The sequence below is a fragment of the Mesoplodon mirus genome (genome assembly GCF_964341445.2).
Source record: "Mesoplodon mirus genome assembly, chromosome: 17".
Lineage (NCBI taxonomy): Eukaryota > Metazoa > Chordata > Mammalia > Artiodactyla > Ziphiidae > Mesoplodon > Mesoplodon mirus.
In genome coordinates this window covers 9,606,564-9,626,158 of record NC_138993.1, presented here as the reverse complement: position 1 = coordinate 9,626,158, position 19,595 = coordinate 9,606,564, and the positions used below count along the sequence as shown (strand labels likewise).

The 19,595-nt window shown below is 40.2% G+C and overlaps 1 protein-coding gene across 8 annotated transcripts in view; it reads left to right on the top strand.

Moving 5' to 3' along the window:
- STARD13 (StAR related lipid transfer domain containing 13) overlaps nt 1–19,595 on the top strand; it is a 337,847-nt gene that overhangs the window by 255,587 nt on the left and 62,665 nt on the right. For all 8 annotated transcript variants that reach the window (XM_082602001.1, XM_082601998.1, XM_082601996.1 and 5 more), the window contains one exon: nt 1,716–1,797. Coding sequence is in view for 5 of the 8 variants with exons in the window: in XM_082601998.1 (XP_082458124.1) it covers nt 1,716–1,797 (82 nt within the window). In the remaining 3 variants the exon portion in view is untranslated. The remainder of the gene's footprint in view (nt 1–1,715; nt 1,798–19,595) is intronic.

Here is a 19,595-nt window from a genome sequence, read left to right as displayed (position 1 = left end):
CTTCAGGGGTAAACTGAGCACATGTAGTATACTAGACAGTATAGACTTCTGTTCCTGATGACGTGAAATTCATGTAGGATGGAAAGAATCAACAAAATTAACCTTTACTCACTGGTGAATCTCATCTATTCACCTAGAAGCTCAGTTTTATATTAAAAAAAAACAAAACAAACAAAAAACCTTCTACTTCTCTCACTTAAATTCTGAATGTGCTGTGAAGTCTAAAGTCTCTGATAAAAGCTTTCAAAAAACCATAGCCTTTTAGACAAGGAGGAGGGTCTTACAGTTTTGGTCTAAGCAGCTGCTATTCCCCCACCCCCCCCAGCAATGCACTGATTATGAGAGACCCAAAAAGGTTAAGTGACTTTTACAAGATTATAAAGTGGAAGAGTCAGAATGCTCCTTCATGAGATAGATTTTCTACTGTAATGTGCACTCAAAATACTATGCAATTTAAATGTGAAGAGTCTATAAATGACTAACAAGTAAAGATATCACATAAGTGAGATGGGCTTGTCAGATTGTGTTTAAGCCACATGCATTTAATGGATGTAATAAGAATAAGAACAAATACTTTTATAGAGCTTACTATATGCCAGCTACTGTTCAAAGCACTGTACATGTACTATTCATTTAATATTCACAACACCATAGGGGAGGTATTATAATTATCATCATCCCCATTTTACAGATGAGGAAACAGAGTCCCAGAGGAGGTTAAGGGATTTGCCCACAGTCTACAGCTAGTGAGTAGCAGAGCCACGACTTAAAGCCAGAGCAGCTGGGCTTCCATGTCTGTGTTCCTCATGACTACACATTAACTCCCTCTCTAGCAGAATGAGACAGTCTACATTCAGGCACCGTCCGGAATTCACTCTGGAATTCACTTTTTTTCACCAGAAGAGGAATTGTTTCTCTTTTCTACTTGCAGTAAGAAAATTGTTACCCTTAGATTTATTATGATTGGCAAATGTCAAATATAAGATGAGAAAGAGAAAGAATGGTAGGATGATGATAATGGACCAACATTGATGGTTAGATTTGGCCATGGACTTTATTCCAATGATCTCCAGATTTTTACCTCCACAAATGAGGTACCTAAAATTAACACTGTGACCTGAGCATTGCCCATGACCTCCAAATCTGGCATGAGTAGTCTGTGGGAGAAAAGTTACAATGTTGGAATTTCTCATTTTTTATTGGATAGAATCAGTTGTTTGAGTATTTTGCTGATACTCCAAAGTGACTCAAGATTTTGCTACAAAGTAAAATACTTGAGGCCATTGAGCTTCTGGTATTTTCCTTTCTGAAGGAAAAAAAAAAAATCTGCCAAACTAAGTATTTCATGAACTGATCAGGACAGAAGTCAGCAACCTCCACCTTAGGTGGATGGTGAGAGTGGGAGAGTTCTCCATACAGGCAAAAGTCAGTGATAGTGATGAGCTATAAAACTGCAGGCACTTGGTATGCAGTCCTATCCAAGGTCAAACACTTGGTTATTTTCATATTTCACACTTTTTTGTATTCTTAAAAGCATTTATTGGGATAAAAGTAAAACTTTCTGCTCTCTAAACATTACCAACACACCTGTCAATGGGGAATAACTGCTTTTAAGATCAGCCATGAGTACAGAAACATGGTGGCCTGAAGATATTGGTGCCCATTCAGATAAAACAAGGCGCATAAACTCCTTTGTCTCTCTTTGTCTCTTTCAGACTCACAATTTCCCATCAACATTGTGGCTGTCAAGAACGATCATGATTTTCTTGAAAAAGACCTTGTAGAACCTCTTTACAGGTAAATCATGTGAAGTATTTTTGTTTCTTTTGATTGTTCAGTGTCTAATAGTTATCACTATATTGAGGGGTGAGTTCAACAACAATTCAGTAAGTACTTATTGAGTACCTACTATATGCCAGGCATGGGTCCAGGCTATAAGTGTATTATGGTGACCATGATCAGTCCCTGGTTTCATGGAGCTTAAATCCTAGTAGGAAGCTTCAGACAATAGATTGGGAAAAAGAGAGAGTGAGAGAGAGAAAAAGGGGGAGAAGGAGAGATTATCTCAGAGAGTGTTAAGCTATGTTAAAAAAGTAAAACAAACTGAGGCTATAGACAGTGATGGGGTGTGGGTGGGTTAGTGGGAGAAGGCATTGTGGGGGACCAGAGAATGAGTGGTCAGGGAGGGCCCTGTAGAGCTCCATGAGTATGTCAAACTCAGCTGTATTTTTTGCAAAGACAAATGATTATATCAGCAAACTAGAATATGTAAGCTCAAGTAATTATATCTGCAACCTGAAGTATTTAAGCCTTCACTATGTGATGATATAAGGAGACAAAGTTGTATAGATGAATAACTCCCTCCCCTCAGAGAATGTCTAATCTGGTTGGACAAATCTAACTGAAGAAATGAAGCATACATGAACAAATAAAATAATTATAATTTGAGTAATAATAAAAGATGCCAATGTAATCAATATCTCTGAATAATTAAATGTGCATGAGAGGTTCTATGTGTCTGTAGGAATTTGAAGTTTCCTAACTAAAGCCCTGGCGAGAGGTCAGAGCTGGAAATAAATATTAGTTACAGGAGGTGAGTCATTTTTCCAAGGCTACAGAGCTAGTTATGGGCTAAACTGACTTTAAAACTGCAGTCCTCATAACTTGCAGTCCAACATTTTTTTCTCGTACATTCTGCATTTGACATAGAAAAGATGGTAGTTTAGAGACTTCCCTGGTGGCACAGTGGTTAAGAATCTGCCTGCCAATGCAGGGGACATGGGTTTGAGCCCTGGCGCAGTGGTTAAGGATCCGCCTGCCAATGCAGGGGACACGGGTTCGAGCCCTGGTCCAGGAAGACCCCACATGCTGCGGAGCAACTAAGCCCGTGCACCACAACTAATGAGCCTGTGCTCTAGAGAAAGCCCGTGCGCAGCAATGAAGACCCAACACAGCCAAAAAAAAAAAAAAAAAAGAGAGAGAGAGAAAAGAAAAGATAGTTTAAGAGGAAAGTAATGATGAGGAAAACTTTTGTCAAGATAAGGACACACCAATATATATTAGAATAATATATAAATAACCATAGGCTTGCTGATTCTGTGGACATATATATTTCTGCGTTCATAAGCTGGTTACTCTGTGATTCCTATATGAAGATAGATTTGCGTTAAGGAATGATCTCTGAATGTTGAAGGAAAGCATTACTGTGGGTTTACTTAAGTGGGTAGAAGAGTAAAGAGCTCTTTAAATCACAAATTGCAGGAACTGGCTATTTGGACTCAAAAACAAACAAGCACAAAATGCCATTTGTGAGCGTTTACGAGAAGAATGGGTAGTTTGGTTGTAATTCTTTTTTATATATATATATAAATTTTATTTTATTTTTGGCTGCACTGGGTCTTCGTTGCAGCATGCGGGCTTTCTCTAGTTGCAGCGAGTGGGGGCTACTCCTTGTTGCAGTGCACGGTCTTCTCATTGCGGTGGCTTCTCTTGTTGCGGAGCACGGGCTCTAGGTACACGGTCTTCAGTAGACACGGCACGCGGTCTCAGTAGTTGCCACTCAAGGGCTCTAGAGTGCAGGCTTAATAGTTGTGGCACGCAGGCTTAGTTGCTCCGCAGCATGTGGGATCTTCCCGGACCAGGGCTCGAACCTGTGTCCCCTGCATTGGCAGGCGGATTCTTAACTACTGCGCCACCAGGGAAGTCCTGGTTGTAATTCTTTAAAGGCAATGAACTGGAAAAGCAATGTTTTCTCCTCAGCATGTCTGATGCACACCAAGGCTTCATCCAACTCAGAACTATTCCACCACCACCTCATCCTGAGTTTTCCCTCTTAGTTTTTTTTTTTTTTTTTTTTTTTTTTGTGATACACGGGCCTCTCACCACTGCGGCCTCTCCTGCCGCGGAGCACAGGCTCCGGACGCGCAGGCCCAGCGGCCACGGCCCACGGGCCCAGCCGCCCTGCGGCACGCGGGATCCTCCCAAACCGGGGCATGAACCCGCGCCCCCTGCATCGGCAGGCGGACTCCCAACCACTGCGCCACCAGGGAAGCCCTCCCTCTTAGTTTTAACCAAGAGTATTTTTACTAGTAAGCTGGCATTTTTTAAAAGAAATAATTTTTATTGTTAATTGTATTATATTACATTATCTTTTTCCCAATTGAATTTTCTTGCATACTCATAGATCTTTGATTCTCCAATCATGCCTTTTGTTGTTTTTTCCCCCAGTTTTATTGAGATGTAATTGACATACAGCACTGTATACATTTAAAGTGTACAGCATAATGGTTAGACTTACATAATCATGAAATGTTTACCACAATAGGTTTAGTGAGCATTCACCATCTCATATAGATACAACATTAAAGAAATAGGAAAAAAAATTTTTCCTTGTGATGAGAACTCTTACGATTTACTCTCAACAGTGTTCAGATATGTGACACATACAGCAGTATTAACTATCTTTATCATTTTGTACATTACATCTCTACTACTTATTTATCTTTTAACTGGAAGTTTGTACCTTTTGATCACCTTCATCCAATGCCCCCTCCCCCCACCTCAGGTAGCCACAGATCTGATCTTTTTTCTGTAAGTTTGTTTGTTTTTGAAGTATAATTGACCTACAACTCTATGTTAGTTCCTGGTATATAACATAGTGATTCTATATTTCTATACATTTCAAAATGATCACCACAGTAAGTTTGGTTGTCATCTATCGCCATACAGAGATATTACGTAATTATGGACTATATTCCCCATACTGTACATTTTATACCTGTGACTCATAATTCTGTAAATGAAGATTTGTACCCCTTAATCTCCCTTACCTATTTCTCTCCTCCCTCCACCCGCCTCCCATCTGGCTACCACCTATTTGTTTTTTGTATCTATGACTCTGTTTCTGTTTAGATATATTTGCTTATTTTGTTTTTCAGGTTCCATATATAAGTGAAATCATCCCAGTTGAATTTTTAAATCTATATTTTCTTTAAGTCAAGGTGTTCTGTATATTTATAAAGCAAAATTCACTATTTTCAGTGTACAGTTCTTTGAGTTTTGATAAATGCCTACAATCATGTAACCACCACCACAACCAAGATATAGAACAGCTCCATCACCTAAAAAAATTCCCTGGTTCACCTTTGTCATCAACCTACTCTCAACCCTTGGCAACCACTGATTTGGTTCTTGTACCCGTAGTTTTGCCTTTTCCAGAATGCTATATAAGTGAAATCAAATAGTATGTAGCCTTTTGAGTCTGCCTTTGTTTCACTAATGCACCTAAGATTCATCTGTGTTGCGTGTATCAATCAATATAATTTTTCAGTAGTATTCCATTGTGTGGATATACTACAATTTGTCTATCCATTCACCAGATGAAGAACATTTGAGTTGTTTCCACTTTGGGTGGCTGTAACACCCCTGTAAACATTTATATTCAAGTTTTTGTGTGTACATAAGTTTTCATTTCTTTTGGGTAAGTTCCTAGGAATGGGATTGTGGGGTGCATATGATAAGTATATTTGAACTTTTTAAGAGACCACCAAACAGTTCCAAAGTGACCATACCATTTTGTATTACCACCAACGATGTATGAGCGTTCCAGTTGCTCCACATCTTTGTTGGTACTTGGTGTTGTCAGTTTTTGTTTTGTTTTGTTTTTAACCATTCTAATAGGTGTCTAGTGTTTCTCATTGTGATTTAAATTTGTATGTCCTTAATGAGTAATGACGTTGAATGTCTTTTCATGTGCTTATTTGCCATTCATATATCTTCTCTAGTAAAGTGTCTGTTTGAGTCTTTTGCCTATTTTTAAAATTTGGTTGTTTGTTTTCTTATTGAGTTTTTATATTTTCTGCCAGTCTGTAGCTTATTTTTTCAATCTCTTAACAATGTCCTTCACAGAAGTTTTGAATTTTATTGGAGTCCAGTTTATCTTTCTTTTTCATGTTTTTTATGTCACACCTAAGAAATTTTGCCTAACGTAAGGTCACAACTATTTTCTCCTTTGTTTTTCTTCTGGAAATTTCAGTTTTATGTTTTATGTGTAAGTTGATGATCCATTTCAAGTAAATTTTTTAGAAGGTAAAAAGTATGGCTCAAGATTCATTTTTTGCTTATCAATATCCCATTGGTTGACCACCATGTTGAAAGACTATACTTTCTTCATTGAATTGCCTTTGCACTTATATTGTAAATCAATTGACCACATATGCATGAGTCTATTTCTAGACTCTCTATTCTGTTCAGTTTATCTATGTGTCTATTCTTTCATCAATATGGCACTTGATTACTTAGCTTTGTTTATGTCTTGGAATCCAGTAGTGTGTGTCCTCCAACTTTGTTCTTCTTTGCCAGGATTGTTTTGGCTATTCTAGTTCCTCTGCCTTTCCATATAAATTTAAAAACAGCTTGTTGATATCAATTTTTAAAATCCTACTGGAGTATTGATTTGGATTGTGTTGACTCTATAGATCAGTTAGGGAAGAATTGATATCTTAACAGTAACAAGACTTCTGATTCATAAACATGGTACATGTCTCCATTTAGGTCTCTTTTGATTTTTTTTTTTTTTTAAGCCTAACTTGTAGTTTTCAGCATATGGGTAATATGCGTACTTGAAAGTACTTAAGAATTTCATGTTTTTGGGCTTCCCTGGTGGCGCAGTGGTTGAGAGTCCACCTGCCGATGCAGGGGACACGGGTTCGTGCCCCGGTCCGGGAAGATCCCACATGCCGCGGAGCGGCTGGGCCCGTGAGCCATGGCCGCTGAGCCTGCGCGTCCGGAGCCTGTGCTCCACAACGGGAGAGGCCACAACAGTGAGAGGCCCACATACCGCAAAAAAAAAAAAAAAAAAAAAAAAAAAAAAGAATTTCATGTTTTGTGGTGCTATTCTAAATAGTACTGTTTTTTATTGTTTTGGGGTCCAATTGTTCATTGCTAGTATTTTGGTTTTTTGGGGATATTGTTCATTTGCATCCTGCAGTCTTTCTACACTTACTCATTAGTTCTAGTAGCTTACGCATAGACTTTTAAAATATAAATCAAGGATTACATTGTAAACCGAGAATAAAAATTTCATTCCATATTTTAAAATCAGGATTGTAGGAGCAAACCGCTTCTGATTGTGCAGTTCTATTCATTGGATGACATATGTGTCTGAGTGGGTCAAACTTTGAATCTCAAACACATGGGTGGTAAATCTTTATCTACTCACTGCTGCATGTGATCTAAGGTGCCTTGACTAAGTTTTGGACTTATCCATCCAAGTCGACTTTAAAAAAAAAAAAAAACTTTCAGCCATGATATAGATTAGCCAGTATAGAACTCATTTCAAGATAAAAAGTTCTGCATAATAAGGTAGTGTCAGCCAGAAAAATTAGGAAGCCTTCTCTTGTAGAACCCATGACCCATCTCTGATTCAGCCCATAGCAGGATTCATACAGACGTACCCAAAAGACAGTACTGCATAAACATGTGGGAATGCAACAACGCCAGACGCCACAGTGCTCTTGATAAGGGCCCAGCTTGTGTAAAATTGGTTAGAGTGGCAGGAGGTTGTTATCATTGGAATAATTCTTAGGACAGCTACGTCTCCAAAAATATTATGAAATAAGAAAAGCATTTGGCTGGAGGTATGTGAGCTGAGATTCTCAGGGCGCAGGAGCAGTGGGTAGAAGAGAGGCCAAAGGAGTAGTCACAGCGGGGTGATCAAAAGAAACAGGCAGGGTAGGTAGGCAGAGATGGAGGTAGCTTGGCTGAAGGGAACACCCGTGGAATTTCTTTGCCTTCCTTATGAGTTCCTTCAAGACACAGATTTCCTGAAAGCAGGCTGAAGGAAGACTTCCAGCCTGAGGGCAGTGACAGCACTTTTCAAACTTTGAGATTGATGAGCAGTTAATTAGACACTCACCCACTCACATGGTATATTATGATTAATGCCTGGAGAGCAATAAGGGCTTGTGATTTTATTCGTTTGCTTCCTCGTGCACTGCAGACACAGTGATAGAGCTGGTCTCATGTTTTATTTTTAAAGCTTTGTGGGCTCTACATTTCTCATGCATATTTGAAATGCTGAGCTAATGCAGAATCCTAACGGGAATCATAGCCAGAGGGCACTTAGCTTCTGCCAGGTAGGCAAATGAAAACAAGAGAGCTGAAGGTCTCCTGTAAATGTCACCCACAAGAATTTTACTCACCTTTTTTTGGAAGTTTCTCTCCTGTGTGGACAATTAATATCCTGGGTCCCGATTTAAATTTGGAGAGTTGTTGAGCAGTGTTAACTTTTCATTGGCTTGAAAAAATAGATTGTACTAAGGATGTCCATGGCTGGGAGGACCGATGCCTGGCTGGGCATATGTGGATGTGTGGCTCTCATGTTCAGGTCTCAGAAACCAGACAGGTTTGCTGTCTTTAGTGAAGGTGTGAACCTCCAGAATGGTGACCATGCCTCACCATTGCTTCTGCAACTCTGACAGCACCAGTACACAGTAGCCGTCTGTAAATATTTGTTACTGCAAGTCAGAACAGTGCAGTCTCTGTTACTTAGCAACCACAATTATAATTCCGTTTTGATGTGTTTTGATTGAATTTGTAATTGAAAAATAATTTCCCCTGTGAGTAATGAAAAGCTAATTGCAAGTCTAAGTACCTGGATGAGCTAAATGAAACTAACCATCTCAAAATGCAGGCATAGCCAAGGTATCACAATACCTTGCAAAGTTTGTCACCTTTAAGGCAAATTGCAGCAAATCAAAGCTCCTGAATGAGATTTTTAAGAAGTGGCATGTTCTACTAGCATTTTGGTTTGGGACATTTTCTCAGACTGCTAACATAGGACCTTGATGCCCAAGATGATCTCTGAATTTCTAATTTAATGTTAGATCTGCCTAACTTATGTTGTTAATAAATAGTAACTAATCACAACATGTATAAAACAAGGGCATTCACCTTGTTCAGTACTGTTTTATGGAGATACGGAATTGATTAGGATTATAGTGCATCTGTCACTGCCCTTTGTATTTAAAAGGACAACTAATGACAATGGATTATAATGTGGGATGAGGGAGAGGGTAAGAAAGAATGCTGACAAAAGTGATTTTTACAGCTTACCTCTACACACAAAGGCACATATTTGATTTGAGTTATTTAAGTAATATTATTCATTTTAAATAACGGTAATCTATGAAAATGGATAATATACTTTAAATTTTCCCTTTAAGAATATCACAGAAAATGTACAATGTTATATATTGTGTTATGTCATATAAAAATTTGTGACAATTACCTAGACTGAAACCATAGACAAATCATTGGGAGAAGGATATAGGTGGTTACATGATAATCATGGTCATTTTGAAATTCTGAATCTATAAATTAAATACAAATCCCAATAAGGGGTGATTTCATTTCTTTAGAACACAGAGTGCCCACCAAGCATGGCTCTAAGTATCGTACAAATATTTACTCATTTAGTTCTCATAACAACTCTATAAGATAGGCTCTAACATCATTCCCATTTTACAGATGAGGAAACAGAGGCACAGAGGTATGAAATAACTTGTCGAGTTATAGTTAGTAAATAGCACTGCTAGGATTCAAAGCCACACAGGCTGCTTCTGGAGTTTCCAAAGAGAGCTTAGGTCTTTTTGTGAAACACAATTTGGAGTGTTTTTCATGTCCTCCTTTAAAGGTAATTCTTCCCAAGATGTTTTATGTTGCCTTGTGATTTTCTGAATTTAACTTGTAAGTCCCAAGGTTAGAAATTCTCATTGCATTTGTGCCTTCATGGACCTCAACTGTAAAAACATAATCATATTAAAGTAAGAGTTTAAAGCACACTTTGTTCTTTCGTGAAGAGTTTAGAACCGATTTACTGTTGGAGAGTAGCGGTACTTTGTCAACTGTTCCTTCAGTTCATTTCATCAAGGCTGTCTCTTGAGGGCCTTACTTTACTATGGAGACAAATGAGACAGAATCCTCACCCTGAGATCTCAGGCTAATGCTGTGGTTCTCAACCCGAGATGGGGCAGCAGTTTGCCCTGTCTCGAGGTCTGGGAACGTGTTTGCCTGTCACACCTGGGGTGATGCTACTGGCCTCTAATGGGTGGGGCCAGAGATGCTGCTAGCCTCCCACAATGCACAAGGTAGCACCCCCCCACAAGCAATTCTCTGTCCACAGATGCCCACGGTGCCTAGGTTGAGAAATGAGTAATGACTTACTTGGACAAATGATGTAATCACTGTAAGTACAGGATAGCTAAGGGGAAAGGGCTTCAGAGACAGCTTCCTGGGAAAATGACCCAAAAATGCCAGTAGGAATTACCCAGATAAGAACACATGAAATTTTGATGTGGTTATTTTCAACTTTCACTTTTGTTTTTATAACTAATTTAATGTGCAGGAAAGGCATCTTCATCCCCACCCCTACCTGCCACCACAAACCTCACCCCAAGGTAGCCTGTATAGAACGGGAACAGCCATGGAGTACAGACAAGTACAGACATGGAAGGGTCAAAGATAGGGGATTTCCCACATGAAAAACATTGATCATTCTATATATTTTTTTAACATCTTTATTGGGGTATAACTGCTTTATATTGTTGTGTTAGATTCTGCTGTATAACAAAGTGAATCAGTTATACATATATCCCCATATCCCCTCCCTCTTGCGTCTCCCTCCTACCCTCCCTATCCCACCCCTCTAGGTGGTCACAAAGCATCGAGCTGATCTCCCTGTGCTATGCGGCTGCTTCCCACTAGCTATCTAGTTTACATATGGTAGTGTATATAAGTCCATGCCACTCTCTCACTTCGGCCCAGCTTACCCTTCCCCCTCCCCATGTCCTTAACTCCACTCTCTACGTCTGCATCTTTACTCCTGGCCTGCCCCAAGTTCTTCAAAGCATTTTTATTTTTTTAGATTCCATATATATGTGTTAGCATATGGTATTTGTTTTTCTCTTTCTGACTTACTTCACTCTGTATGACATGCTCTAGGTCCATCCACCTCACTACAAATAACTCAATTTCGTTTCTTTTTATGGCTGAGTAATATTCCATTGTATATATGGGCCACATCTTCTTTATCCATTCATCTGTCTATGGACACTTAGGTTGCTTCCATGACCTGGCTATTGTAAATAGTGCTGCAATGAACATTGTGGTACATGACTCTTTTTGAATTATGGTTTTCTCAGGGTATATGCCCAGTACTGGGATTGCTGGGTCGTATGGTAGTTCTATTTTTAGTTTTTTAAGGAACCTCCTACTGTTCTCCATAGTGGCTGTATCAATTTACATTCCCAGCAACAGTGTAGGAGGGTTCCCTTTTCTCCACACTCTCTCCAGCATTTATTGTTTGTGGATTTTTTAATGATGGCCATTCTGACCGGTGTGAGGTGACACCTCATTGTAGTTTTCTTTTGCATTTCTCTAATGATTAGTGATGTTGAGCATCCTTTCATGTATTTGTTGCCAATCTTTATATCTTCTCTGGAGAAATGTCTATTTAGGTCTTCTGCCCATTTTTGAATTGGGTTGTTTGCTTTTTTGATATTGAGCTGCATGAGCTGCTTGTATATTTTGGAGATTAATCCTCTGTCACTTGCTTCATTTGCAAATATCTTCTCCCATTCTGAGGGTTGTCTTGTTTCTGGTTTCTTTTGCTGTGCAAAACTTTTAAGGTTCATTAGGTCCCATTTGTTTATTTTTGTTTTTATTTCCATTTCTCTAGGAGGTGGGTCAAAAAGGATCTTGCTGTGATTTATGTCATAGAGTGTTCTGCCTATGTTTTCCTCTCAGAGTTTGATAGTGTCTGGCCTTACATTTAGGTCTTTAATCCATTTTGAGTTTATTTTTGTGTATGGTGTTAGGGAGTGTTCTAATTTCATTCTTTTACATGTAGCTGTCCAATTTCCCAGAACCACTTATTGAAGAGGCTGTCTTTTCTCCATTGTATTTTCTTGCCTCCTTTATCAAAGATAAGGTGACCATATATACGTGGGTCTATCTCTGGGCTTTCTATCCTGTTCCATTGATCTATCTTTCTGTTTTTGTGCCAGTACCATACTGTCTTGATTACTTTAGCTTTGTAGTATAGTCTGAAGTTAGGAAGCCTGATTCCTCCAGCTACATTTTTCTTTCTCAAGATTGCTTTAGCTATTTGGGGTCTTTTGTGTTTCCATACAAATTGTGAAACTTTTTGTTCTAGTTTTGTGAAAAATGCCATTGGTAGTTTGATAGGGATTGCAGTGAATCTGTAGATTGCTTAGGGTAGTATAGTCATTTTCACAGTGTTGATTCTTCCAATCCAAGAACATGGTATATCTCTCCATCTGTTTGTATCATCTTAAATTACTTTCCTCAGTGTCTTATAGTTTTCTTCATACAGGTGTTTTGTCTCCTTAGGTAGGCTTATTCCTAGGTATTTTATTCTCTTTGTTGCAGTGGTACATTGGAGTGTTTCCTTAATTTCTCTTCCCGATTTTTCATCATTAGTGTATAGAAATGCAGCACATTTCTATCCATTAATTTTGTATCCTGCAACTTTACCAAGTTCATTAATTAGCTCTAGTAGTCTTCTGGTAGCATCTTTAGGATTCTCTATGTAGAGTATCATGTCATCTGCAAACAGTGACAGTTTTATTTCTTCTTTGCTGATTTAGATTCCTCTTAGTTCTTTTTTGTCTCTGATTGCTGTGGCTAAAAATTCCAAAACTACGTTAAATAATAGTGGTGAGAGTGGGAAACCTTGTCTTGTTCCTGATCTTAGTGGAAATAGTTTCAGTTTTTCACCGTTGAGAACGATGTTGGCTGTGGGTTTGTCATATATAGCCTTTATTACGTTGAGGTAAGTTCCCTCTATGCCTACTTTCTGGAGAGGTTTTATCATAAATGGGTGTTGAATTTTGTCGAAAGCTTTTTCTGCATCTATTGAGATGATCATATGGTTTTTATCCTTCAACTTGTTAATATGGTGTATCACATTGACTGATTTGCATATATTGAAGAATCTTTGCATGTCTTGGATAAACCCCACTTGATCATGGCATATGATCCTTCTAATGTGCTGCTGGATTCTGTTTGCTAGTATTTTGTTGGGGATTTTTATATCTATGTTCCTCAGTGATAGTGGCCTGTAGTTTTCTTCTTTTGTGACATCTTTGTCTGGTTTTGTTATCAGGGTGATGGTGGCCTTGTAGAATGAGTTTGAGAGTGTTCCTCCCTCTGCTATATTTTGGAAGAGTTTGAGAAGGATAGGTGTTAGCTCTTCTCTAAATGTTTGATAGAATTCGCCTGTGAAGCCATCAGGTCCTGGGCTTTTGTTTGTTGGAGGATTTTTAATCACAGTTTCAATTTCATTACTTCTGATTGCTCTGTTCATATTTTCTATTTCTTCCTGGTTCAGTCTTGGAAGGTTGTGCTTTTCTAAGAATTTGTCCATTTCTTCCAGGTTGTCCATTTTATTGGCATAGAGTTGCTTGTAGTAATCTCTCTTGATCTTTTGTATTTCTGCAGTGTCAGTTGTTACTTCTCCTTTTCCATTTCTAATTCTGTTGATTTGAGTCTTCTCCCTTTTTTTCTTGATGAGTCTGGCTAATGGTTTATCAATTTTGTTTTTCTTCTCAAGAACCAGCTTTTAGTTTTATTGATCTTTGCTATCGTTTCCTTCATTTCTTTTTTATTTATTTCTGATCTGGTCTTTATGATTTCTTTCCATTGGCTAACTTTGTGGTTTTTTTGTTCTTCTTCCTCTAATTGCTTTAGGTGTAAGGTTAGGTTGTTTATGTGAGATTTTACTTGTTTCTTGAGGTAGGATTTTATTGCTATATACTTCGCTCTTAGAATCGCTTTTGCTGCATCCCATAGGTTTTGGGTCATCAATTTTCCATTGTCATTTGTTTCTAAGTATTTTTTGATTTCCTCTTTGATTTCCTCAGTGATCTCTTGGTTATTTAGTAGCGTATTCTTTAGCATCCCGGTGTTTGTATTTTCTACAGTTTTTTTTTTCCTGTAATTGATATGTAGTCTCATAGTGTTGTGGTCGGAAAAGATACTTCATACAATTTCAATTTTCTTAAATTTACCAAGGCTTGATTTGTGACCCAAGATATGATCTATCCTGGAGAATGTTCCATGAGCACTTGAGAAAAAAGTGTATTCTGTTGTTTTTGCATGGAATGTCCTATAAATATCAATTAATTCCATCTTGTGTAATGTGTCATTTAAAGCTTGTGTTTCCTTATTATTTTCTTTTTGGTTGATCTTTCCATAGGTGAAAGTGGGGTGTTAATGTCCCCTACTATGATTGTGTTACTGTCGATTTCCCCTTTTATGGCTGTTAGTATTTGCTTTATGTATTGAGGTGCTCCTATGTTGGGTGCATAAATGTTTATAATTGTTATATCTTCTTCTTGGATTGATTCTTTGATCATTATGTAGTGTCCTTCTTTGTCTCTTGTAATAGTCTTTATTTTAAAGTCTATTTTGTCTGATATGAGAATTGCTACTCCAGCTTTCTTTTTATTTCCATGTGCATAGAATCCCCTCACTTTCAGTCTGTATGTGTCCCTAGGTCTGAAGTGGGTGTCTTGTAGATAGCATATGTATGGGTCTTGTTTTTGTATCCATTCAGCCAGTCTGTGTCTTTTGGTCAGAGCATTTAATCCATTTACATTTAACGTAATTACCGATATGTATATTCCTATTACCATTTTGTTAATTGTTTTGCGTTTGTTATTGTAGGTCTTATCCTTCTCTTGTGTTTCCTGTCTAGAGAAGTTCTTTTAGCATTTGTTGCAAAGCTAGTTTGGTGGTGCTGAATTCTCTTAGCTTTTGCTTGTCTGTAAAGGTTTTAATTTCTCCACTGAATCTCAGTGAGATCCTTGCTGGGTAGAGGAATCTTGTTTGTAGGTTTTTCCCTTTCATCACTTTAAATATGTCCTGCCACTCCCTCTGGCTTGCAGAGTTTCTGCTGAAAGATCAGCTGTTAACCTTATGGGGATTCCCTTGTGTGTTATTTGTTGTTTTCCCCTTGCTGCTTTCAATATTTTTTCTTTGTATTTAATTTTTGATAGCTTGATTAATATGTGTCTTCACGTGTTTCTCCTTGGATTTATCCTGTATGGGACTCTCTGCGCTTCCTGGACTTGATTGACTGTTTCCTTTCCCATATTAGGAAAGTTTTCAACTATAATCTCTTCAAATATTTTCTCAGTCCCTTTCTTTTTTTCTCTTCTTCTGGGACCCCTATAATTCGAATGTTGGTGTATTTAATGTTGTCCCAGAGGTCTCTGAGACTGTCCTCAATTCTTTTCATTCTTTTTTCTTTATTCTGCTCTGCAGTAGTTATTTCCACTATTTTATCTTCCAGGTCACTTATCTGTTCTTCTGCCTCAGTTATTCTGCTATTGATTCCTTCTAGAGAATTTTTAATTCCATTTATTGTGTTGTTCATCATTGTTTGTTTGCTCTTTAGTTCTTCTAGGTCCTTATTAAACATTTCTTATATTTTCTCCCTTCTATTTCTAAGATTTTGGATCATCTTTACTATCATTACTCTGAATTCTTTTTCAGGTAGACTGCCTATTTCCTCTTCATTTGTTAGGTCTGGTGGGTTTTTGCCTTGCTCCTTCATCTGCTGCATATTTCTCTGTCTTCTCATTTTGCTTTACTTACTGTGTTTGGTATCTCCTTTTCTCAGGCTCTAGGTTCATAGTTCCCATTGTTTTTTTGTCTGCCCCCAGTGGGTAAGGTTGGTTCAGTGGGGTGTGTAGGCTTCCTGGTGGAGGGTACTGGTGCCTGTGCTCTGGTGGATGAGGCTGGATCTTGTCTTTCTGGTGGGCAGGACCACGTCCGGTAGTGTGTTTTGGGGTGTCTGTGAACTTATTACAATTTTAGGCAGCCTCTCTACTAATGGGTGGGGTTGTGTTCCTGTCTTGCTATTTGTTTGGCATAGGGTGTCCAGCACTGTAGCTTGCTGGTCGTTGAGTGGAGCTGGGTCTTAATGCTGAGATGGAGATCTCTGGGAGAGCTCTCGCCGACTGATATTATGTGGGGCTGGGAGGTCTCTGGTGATCCAGTGTCCTGAACTCGGCTCTCCCACCTCAGAGGCTCAGGCCTGACAGCCGGCTGGAGCACCAAGACCTATCAGCCACACAGCTTTTGGGAAGTCTGAGGTCTTTTGACAGTGTTCAGTGGGTGTTCTGTAGGAGTTGTTCCACATGTAGATGTATTTTTGATGTATTTGTGGGGAGGAAAGTGATCTCCATGTCTTACTCCTCCACCATCTTGAAGGTCCTCTCTCTTCACACCTCCTGTTGCTAGAGCATCCACATTTCATCAAGGCTGCCAGCCGGCAGATCCCACCAGGCCATCTGCTTCTTGTTCAGTAGCTCCCTGCACAGCTGGTACCCAGGGCCCAACTCTAGTGAGCCCCTGAAACCGCTGATCATGGGGTTTTCCTGACCTTTATATTTTTAAATGGCCTCTTATGTAACCTTTTCCAACCAGCTACTCAAAATGACTTCAGGAAGAATACACAAGAAACTACTAAATAGGACAGCAGACCAAAAGAAGGAGTTTATATTATTAATATGATTCACTTCTCTCTATATATATATTTAGCTATTTGTCTTGCATTCTTAAAAATATTAGCAATGTTTTTAAACATGCCTTGCTTTGCCACATAAATGATAGGTGACCATGGCTACCATTTTGTGAGCGTTTACTCTATGTTGACTAGTATACTGAGCTCTTGACGTTGATCTCACTTAATTCTCACAAGAATTTATGAATAACTGGTGCTGTTATTATTGCTGCTGTTCAGAATTCAGGGGGACCAGACTCCTCCTGGCTTGAGCAGCCGGGTGGTAGTGACACCCTTCCTTGAGTCAGGAAACAGCCGAGGAGGGAGGTGAGGGGAGTCCGGCCAGGGTCTGAGGGGGGAAGGAGTGACGAGCTGAGGCTCCTGAGGGGCCAGTGCCAGTGGAAGTGTCCAGGTGCAGTTGGATGTGCGGGTGTGGAGCTGGACAGGGGCCTCAGCTGGAGACAGAGATGTAAAGTCATCTGCATATGAAGGTATGAGGTCCCGAGAGTGGGACAGTAAGGAGAAGAAGACCAAGGCTGGTCGAGGGGGACCCCACGTCTATGGGGCAGGCAGAGGGAGGAGCCGCGACATGCCCCTTAGCGTCAGAGAGTGAGTGCTTCGTACCATCCAGTTCTCCCCCTCCACCCTGGGCAGTTTTGCTTTCTTTCAGTTTTCTCAGAAATCTCTGGTATGACCCTAGCTTCAACTTGGACTAATTCTCACTAGAGAAATTTTATCTGGACTAGATGCAATTGTTGGGAACAGTTAAAAAGCTAAGGACACCCCATCTGACTTCTCTGATACAGGAATATATGAATTTAAACTGTGTCTGAAATCCCCAAACTAAAGAAGCCCAAGAACACCTGGACTTTTGTTTTTAGCTCTTTACTTTTGGACCACTGTGGCTGCTGTCCTTTATTGATTTGCCAGAGGAACTTACACTCTTCCCTGAAACCCTCATTATTAGAGTCTATTGCTTATTTAAAATTATTTTCTGGAGATGTAACGTATAGCATGGTGACTATAGTTAACAATACTGTGTCACATATTTGAAAGTTGCTAAGAGAGTAGATCTTAAAAGTTCCCATCACAAGAAAAAAATTACTAACTATGTGTGAAGATGGATGTTAACTAAACTTATTGTGGTGATCATTTCACAGTATATACAAATATCAAATCATTATGTTGTACACCTTAAACTTATACAATGTTCTACATCAATTATTTCTCAATTGAAAATATTTATTATACAAGTTACACAGCCCCACACGTACATCCTTTCCCCCTTAATCAACATGACATACTACTTCATTTTCTTTGCATAGTGAGATCAGTCCATGCTTAACCATTTCTCTCCATGCCTCCACTGACATCCAGGGACAGTTTGTGGGGTTACAGGCTGGAAGAGGGGCTAGCATTTCTGCTGCTGCAGGGCCACTTGGTAGAAGAGCAGCCAGAGTGAAAAGCTCAGCAAAGGGGAGGCATGGCCTTCACTGGCTCAGCTGTGGCATGGTGACAGCCACTTGTGGACTTCTAATTACACTCTTCCCTGCCCACCCCAGACACCGTGAGGCCATCCTGCTGGATGGCCTGTGATATTTGAGAGGCCCCACGTTGGGTGAGCACATACCAGACAAGTCCATGTGGCATAGCTCTCCACCCTGCTCTGCAGAATCTGTTTTGTAAACTCCCAGACAGACGGGGAACGTTTCCCAGGCCCCGCAGAGGAGGAGCTGCTGCTCCCGGAGGTGCTGGCCTCTGATTCCCGGAACAGGTGACTGGTTTCTGACCATCTTGGAGGACCACACCCGGAACACTTCTAAAGAGACGGGGCTAGAGACCTTTAGCCTCTGACACTTGAGCGGAGGGTGAGAAGTTCAGGCTGCAGCTTTAATCAGAATCAGATGAACCCATACCCCTGCTTGTTATTCCTCTTGAGGCTTTGGCAGGAATATTAGAAAAATATCACAGGAAACTGACCATTAAGTCAGCATGGGAGACCTCATGAGCAATCTAAAGTTGGCAGTTTAAATGTAAAATACAAACCTAAGATACGAAGAAGGAAAGGGCTCCATTGCTATCATTTATACGTCAAGTGCAGAGGGCCACTCTGTGTCTCCCCAGGCTCTGTCACAGTGGCCGAGGGGGGACTTCGCTCAGACAGCGCCCCGACCACCCTCCCCGTCTCCCTCTGGACCTCGCACACTCCCTGCTCACGAGTCCCCAGCCCTCCCAGCAAGCACGCTGCCTGCCTTTCCCTCGTTCTCCTGCTGGCCCCTCCCAGGCGTCCCCTCCATGCTCCGGCCAGTCTGGACACAGCTCATTTCATGCTGACCCTGGCCTCACTCCCTCTGGGCGTGGTGAGCTGGGGAGGCGAGGGACTCCCTCGTAGTTCCAAAGTGCTGGCCAGTAGGAACCGTATCTTGTTCGGTGGCACATCATGGGCGCCTGGTGCTCCGTGGCCCTGTGCTGGGCAGGAATTAAATAACTGTGTGTTAAATTGAACTAGAACCTGGCAGAAAATAACCTGTCAGTTCACGAATTATTTTACTGCTTCTACATGTGAGAGAATATTGTGTGGCGATAAATTATTCATTTTCTCTTCAAAATGCCCTAAATCTCTCTGCTGCTGAGCTGCACTTCTTCCTGGGGATCGTTCATTGCTCAGCCCTCTACTCAGGCTTCTCTGAAACTGCCCGCGATGACTGCTGAACCCAAAAGGCATAGTTTAGGTTTTGTATCGGTTACTCTTTCTTAACTATTTGATACAACTAACTCACTTCCCGCCCCGTCTGTAATGCTCGTTCTGTGGCTTCCGTCTCTGGCTACACCTTCCCCAGCCCAGGTCCTCCTCCACCCGGGCCTTGAGCACGGGAGTTTCCAGGGTTCTGAATTCTCCCTGGATGATTGGTTTAATTCTTAGGTATCCTCTGTGTGTATCATCTACATGCCTATCATTCCCAAGTAGGTCTGGATGTCGCAAGGTGCCCCCAAATTGAACGCA